General features: G+C 36.1%; 1 protein-coding gene across 1 annotated transcript; it reads right to left on the bottom strand.

Moving 5' to 3' along the window:
* Positions 1-5672: 5672 nt before the first annotated feature.
* LOC123949153 (olfactory receptor 52E8) lies at positions 5673-6623 on the bottom strand. The gene has a single exon (XM_046016497.1). The coding sequence runs from the start codon at positions 6615-6617 to the stop codon at positions 5673-5675; it is 945 nt and encodes a 314-aa protein (XP_045872453.1). The 5' UTR covers positions 6618-6623.
* Positions 6624-7173: the final 550 nt, after the last annotated feature.

Raw genomic sequence — 7173 nt, 5'->3', positions numbered from 1 at the left:
AATAACGGCAGACCTGTCTACAGAGACCTGGCAAGCCAGGAAGGGCTTGCAAAATATATTCAGAGTACTAAATGAGAAGAACATGCAGCCAAGAATACTTTATCCAGCAAGACTGACATTCAAAATGGATGGAGAGATAAAGAGTTTCCAAGACCGGCAAGGCTTAAAAGACTATGCAGCCACCAAGCCGACACTGCAGGAAATATTAAGGGGGGTTCTATAAAAGAGAAAAAATCCTAAGAATATCATTGAACAGAAATATGGAGACAATCTACAGACAGAAGACTTCAAAGGTAACACAATGTCAATAAAAACCTATCTCTCAATAACAACTCCCAATGTGAATGGCCTAAATGTGCCCATAAAATGACACAGGGTTGCAGATTGAATAAAACGACAGGACCCATCCATATGTTGTCTACAAGAGACCCATTTTGAACCTAAAGATACACCCAGACTGAAAGTGAAGGGATGGAGAAGCATCTTTCATGCCAATAGGCCTCAAAAGAAGGCCGGGGTAGTGATTGTCATATCAGATAAATTAGATTTTAAACTAAAGACTGTAGTCAGAGATACAGAAGGATACTACATAGTTCTTAAAGGGACTATCCACCAAGATGATCTAACAATTGTAAATATCTATGCTCCTAATATGGGAGCAGCCAATTACATAAGAAAACTATTAATCAAGAATAAATGAAACAAGATGGGATTGGGAGGGAGACAAACCATAAATGACTCTAAATCTCACAAAACAAACTGGGGGTTGCTGGGGGAGGTGGGGTTGGGAGAGGGGGAGGGGGTTATGGACATTGGGGAGGGTATGTGCTATCGTGAGTGCTGTGGATGTGTAAACCTGGCGATTCACAGACCTGTACCCCTGGGGATAAAAATACATTATATGTTTATAAAAAAAAAAAAATGGAAGGGGAGGCGAACCATAAGAGACTATAGACTCTGAAAAACAACCTGAGGGTTTTGAAGGGTCAGGGGTGGGAGGTTGGGGGAACAGGTGGTGGGTAATAGGGAGGGCATGTTTTGCATGGAGCACTGGGTGTTGTGCAAAAACAATGAATACTGTTACGCTGAAAAAATAAATAAATAAAATTTTTAAAAAAAGAAAACTATTAATCAAGATAAAGAGTCATATGGATATGAATACATTAATAGTAGGAAATCTTAACACACCTCTCTCAGTAATAGAACATCGAAGCAGAAAATCAATAAAGAAATAAGAGCATTGAATGACACATTGGACCAGATGGACTTCTTAGACATATACGGAACATTACACCCTAAAACAACAGAATACTCATTCTTCTCAAGTGCACATGGAACCTTCTCCAGAATAGACCACATGCTGGGTCACAAAGCAGGACTCAACCGATACCAAAAGACTGACATGATTCCCTGCATATTCTCCGATCACAATGCTTTAAAACTGGAGCTCAATCACAAGGAAAAGTTCAGAAGGAACTCAAACACCTGGAAGCTAAAGACCACCTTGCTTAAGAATGCTTGGATCAACCAGGAGATCAAAGAAGAGCTTAATTCATGGAAACCAATGAGAATGAAGACACTTCAGTCCAAAACCTATGGGATACAGCAAAGGCGGTTCTAAGGGGGAAATACATAGCCATCCAAGCCTCCCTCCAAAAAATTGAAAAATCCAGAATACACCAGCTGTCTCTACACCTTAAAGAACTGGAGAATCAACAACAAATCAAACCAACTCCACATGCAAGAAGGGAAATAATCAAGATTAGAGCAGAGATCAATGAGGTAGAAACCAGAGATACAGTAGAACGTATCAATGAAACTAGAAGCTGGTTTTTTGAAAGAATCAATAAGATCGATAAACCATTGTTTATCATTTGTTTTAAGATTATTTTGACTATTTGGCATTCCTTGCAATTCAATATGAATTTTAAGATCTGAGTTTCTATTTCTTCAAAGAAGGTGATTGAAATTTTAATAGCAATTGCATTGAATCTATAGATTGTTGTGGAGAATATTGCCATCTTAACAATATTAAGTCTTCAATCTATGGACAAAGGATGTGTTAATTAGTTCTATCATTTCTTTATCTGTTTTATCGTTTTCATTGTGCAAATTTTGGTTAAATGTGTTTCTGAGTATGCTATTCTTTTAATGTTAATATAAAGGGAATTGTTTTTTACTTTTTGTATTTCCCATTGGGAATGTATAGAAATATATTGGTTTTGTGTGTTTCCTTTTTTCTTGCAATTTTGCTGAATATTTTATTAGAGATAAATATGAATATGTTAATGTGGCCATTCACTCTAATGGGTTTTTTGTACATATTGCTAATTGCTCTGGCTAGAACTTTCAGTATTATGTTGAATATCAAGAATGAGAACAAGCATTCTTGTCCTGTTCCTGATCTTAGGGGAAAACTATTCGACCTTTTACCACTGAATACATTAGCTGTGGAATTTTCATAAATGTCCTTTATGGTCCTTTATGGTCCTAATTTGCTGAGCATTTTATTATGAAAGGTTGGCCTGTGTTCTTTAAAAAATACTGACACTTCACTCATCAAAAAGTGTCTGATTCTTCTCTGAGTTTGAGGAGGCAGATGGCTGTTTAAAACAATACAGTATGTTGAAGGCAGTGCTATGTAATTTGTCAGAATTGGTTTTAATAGACCATGCAACTTCCATCTTATACTACTGGGAATACTACTTGTTTGGGCCTTTGAAAGAAAGTTGATCCTTAGACCACCATACTGAAGAAACCACATGTAGGTTCTCTGGACAAGAGTCCTAGATGAGCCCTCCAACTATCCTGGCCTAGATGCCAGACAGACATGAGAGTAGAAATTACTTGAAAACCCACTAGTTCCAGCTACCAGTCATATGGTCACTTTCAGAAATCTGAATGATTACATCTGAGGTCCTAAACAGTATGAAGCAGGGAACAGTCCTAGCTTAGCCTTTCTCAGTTCCCGGTCAGTAAAACTTATAAGATGAGTTAGCTTATTTCATGTCTTCATGCCTCTAAACAGAAAGTTGATTAAACAGTAATAGGTAACCAAGCCCCTTTGTCTCATGTGAGACAAGGAAATTGAAAATGATATAGAAGCAATATTTTAAAGGATTTCTGCTATATATTTATTTTTATAAAATTACAGAAAAACTAATTTCATTCAAAAAGACAATCTCATACAAACTATATGGTTTCCATTACTATGCAAAAACTTTTTATTTTGATGCAATCTCAATGATTTATTTTCTGGTTTTGTTTCCCTTGTCTTAGGGGACATATCTAGAAAAATGTTTTTATAGCCAATGTCAAAGAAATTACTGCCTATGATCTCTTCTAAGAGTTTTTGGGCTTTAATTTTCACATTTAGGTGTTCGTCCACTTTGAGTTTATTTTTGTGTATGGTGTCAGAAAGTGGTACAGTCTCATTCTTTTGTATTAACTTTTCAAATTTCCCAGCACCATTTATTTAAGAGAGCAAAAGAAACCATCAATAAAACAAAAAGGCAACCTACTGAATGGGATGCAAATAACATATCCCATAAGAGGTTAATATCCAAAATATATAAAGAAGCTATACAAATCAACACATACACACACACAAATTCAATTAAAAAATGGGCAGAAAACACAAACAGACATTTATCCAAAGAAGAACACATACAAATGCACAATAACCACATGAAAAGATGCTCACCATCACCAATCATTAGAGAAATGCAAATCAAAACCACAATGAGATATCACCTCACAACTTCCAGAATGGTTAGAATCAACAACACAGGAAACAACAGGTACCACAACTTCTTTATCCATTAATAAATTGATGGATATATGGGCTCTTTATATAAATTGGTTATTGTAGGTAATGCTGCTATAAACATCAAGGTGCCTGTATCATAAAAATAGACTCTAATCTATAGAGAACAAACTAATGGTTACCAAAAGGTAGATGGGTGGGAGAATGGGTTAAATAGGTGATGGGGAGTAAGTAGGAGGGCACAGTTTGTTATATGGACGTGTTAAATCACTATATTGTACACGTGAAACAAATATTGCAATATATATTAAATAATTGGAATTTTAGTAAAAACTTGAAAAAATAAAATAAAATTATCAAGAAAAAATATAAGCATTTGTAAACTTACGTGTAGTAGCATGTGGGAGTAGCTTTATGCTTAACTCATTAAAACTGCAGTGGAAATTTTTAAAAAGTCCAGACAGAAATACAAAACAAAACAGAAACCAGTAAAAACAAACAAACAAACAAAAAACCGCAAAGTGAAAATAGAAAGCATGACACAAAAATGTTGAAAATACATTAAAAAAATAAGTATCTTTGTCAACTTGGTTCAAATAGCCTCTGAGATGGAGAGTTTCATACAGAAGATACACTGAGAAGTACTCTCAGGAAATACACCTTTAGGGAAGTTTGTATAGGACACAGAGAGGGGCTGACATTCAACACTATGGTTTTAATATCCATATCCATAGTGATGAATTATAGAGCATTTTAATGTACTTACTAAGTAGTTATTTATGTTTTTAACAAATGTATGTATTTTTTTTATTTTAAGTGAGTAATTTGACATTTATAATTGAATTACAAGAGGTATTAGTATATTTTTACAAAAGCCCTTTATCATCCACAGAGGTATAAATATTTTCTCTCATCTTATGGCTTTCTTTTTCATTCTATCCCAAAGCAACAGAATACACATTCTTCTCTAGTGCACATGGAACCTTCTCCAGAATAGATCACATCCTGGGTCACAAATCAGGTCTCAACCGGTATCAAAAGATTAGGATTATTCCCTGCATATTTTCAGACCACAATGCTCTGAAGCTAGAACTCAATCACAAGAGGAAAGCTAGAAAGAACCCAAATACATGGAGACTAAACAGCATCCTTCTAAAGAATGAATGGGTTAACCAGGAAATTAAAGAAGAATTGAAAAAATTCATGGAAACAAATGATAATGAAAACACAACAGTTCAAAATCTGTGGGACACAGCAAAGGCAGTCCTGAGAGGAAAATATATAGCGGTACAAGCCTTTCTCAAGAAACAAGAAAGGTCTCAAGTACACAACCTAACCCTACACGTAAAGGAGCTGGAGAAAGAACAAGAAAGAAACCCTAAACCCAGCAGGAGAAGAGAAATCATAAAGATCAGAGCAGAAATCAATGAAATAGAAACCAAAAAAACAATAGAAAAAATCAATGAAACTAGGCGTTGCTAGTATCTTTCAAAGAAAAATATATATATTATCTTAATTTTAGTGAGGTCCAATCAATCATTTAAAAATATTTCTTGCTTTTGTTGTCAGATCTAAAATTTTATGTGAGCAATATTACAAATAATTTTCATTTTCATTTTTATACTTTAGTTCTCTGGTCCATTGTAGGTTAATTTTTCTATGGTGCAAAGTAAGGATCTAAATTAATCTTTTTTCATGTGGATATCCAATTGTCCCAATCTGATATTATCAATGTACATATTATTAATTTTCAATATAAAACCTGCCATTCAATGATAATGATACTGCTCTCAATACCTCCACTCAATTTTTCCTCTTTACTACTGGGTTAGACATAAGGTAACTCTACTTTTTATAATGCAGGTAACATGAAATCTAACACAGACCTTCCAAGACCTCTGACTGGTTAGCTCTCTGTCTTGTTGAGGAAAACCCTCAGGACTCGCTCCCTAATCTGCTTGGTCCTGACCCCATAGATTACAGGATTCAGGGCTGGTGGAACAACCACATATAGGTTGGCCAAAAAAATGTGGATATATTGAGGAATGTTGTGGCCAAATCTGTGTGTCAAGAAAGAGAAAAATGCTGGGGTGAAAAAAGCTAAGATAACACCAATGTGGGAGCCACAGGTGTTGATAGCTTTGAGTCGAGCCTCCCTGGAGGGCAGGCAGAACACAGCATGGAGGATCCTGACATAGGAGAGAATTATAAGCAGCACATCCAATAATAAGAGAGAAATGTTGCCAAGGCCAAACAGAATGTTCACTTTGATGCTGGCACAGGCCAGACGGGCAATGCCCATATGTTCACAGTAGGTATGAGGGATGATACGGTGGCCACAGAAGGGCAGCCTCAGGAGGAGAATCACCAGTGGGGCCACCATGTACAGGCTCCGCAGAATAGCGATGACTCCAATGATGCAGATGATTTTGCTGGTGAGGATCATGGTATATTGAAGGGGTTTACAAATGGCTATGTAGCGGTCAAAGGCCATGGCCACCAACACAATGCTCTCCATGGCAGTGAAGAAATGGATGAAGAACATCTGGGAAAGGCAGCCTTCAAAAGATATATCCCTGAGCCTGAACCAGAAGATGCCCAGCATTTTGGGGATAGTGGCTGTGGACAATCCCAGGTCGATGGAATCCAACATGGCCAGAAAGTAGTACATGGGCTCATGGAGACTATGTTCAGTCTGGATCACAAACAGGACAGCAGCATTCCCCAGGAGTGCAACAAGATATACAAATAAAAAGGGAAATCCAATCCAAATGTGCACATCTTCTAGCCCTGGGATACCCAAGAGGAGGAATGAAGAAGGATGGAACTGGGTGTCATTAAGTATAGCCATTCTTGCTGCCACAATTTTTGCACACTTCTGTTGTGGATGCAATTATTGACTTCACATTAGTGAATTTTTCTCCTCTTCTCCCTTTGTCCAGATTTCTGATAAAATGCAAAAGAACATTTTTTAACCTTCTATTATTATGTTCAGTTTTGATTCCCTCATTCTAACTCAGAAAGAAGTAATTATTTTAGTCAACAGTACAATATTATATACTTTGAAATTGCTAAAAGACTATCTTAAGTGTTCTCATCCCAAAAAAGAAATTGGTAATTATGTAATGTGATAGGAAAAACTATGGTGGTAATCATACTGTAATATATAAATGCATCAAGTCAACATACCATATACCTTGAATTTACAGAGTGTTTTATGTCAGTTATAACTACATTTTTTGAAAAAGGAAACAAGATTAAAGACACTCCTCGTTTTGTGTAATCCTCTCCTGAATATCGAATGGAAGCAGAACATCGAATGGAAGCAGAAACCTTAATCTGCTGCCACTATCCCTCATAAGAAAACTGAGATAAAGACAAGAGGTACAGTTTAAATTCAAACTCTG

Source organism: Meles meles, chromosome 8, assembly GCF_922984935.1.
Source record: "Meles meles chromosome 8, mMelMel3.1 paternal haplotype, whole genome shotgun sequence".
In the NCBI taxonomy this organism is placed as follows: Eukaryota; Metazoa; Chordata; class Mammalia; order Carnivora; family Mustelidae; genus Meles; species Meles meles.
The sequence above is the reverse complement of the archived record's forward strand: the minus strand, read 5'-3'. Positions and strand labels throughout refer to the sequence as shown.

Excerpts from the sequence above, each read along its gene's own strand:
- LOC123949153 (XM_046016497.1), bottom strand. The coding sequence starts at position 6,617 with ATGGCTATACTTAATGACACCCAGTTCCATCCTTCTTCATTCCTCCTC.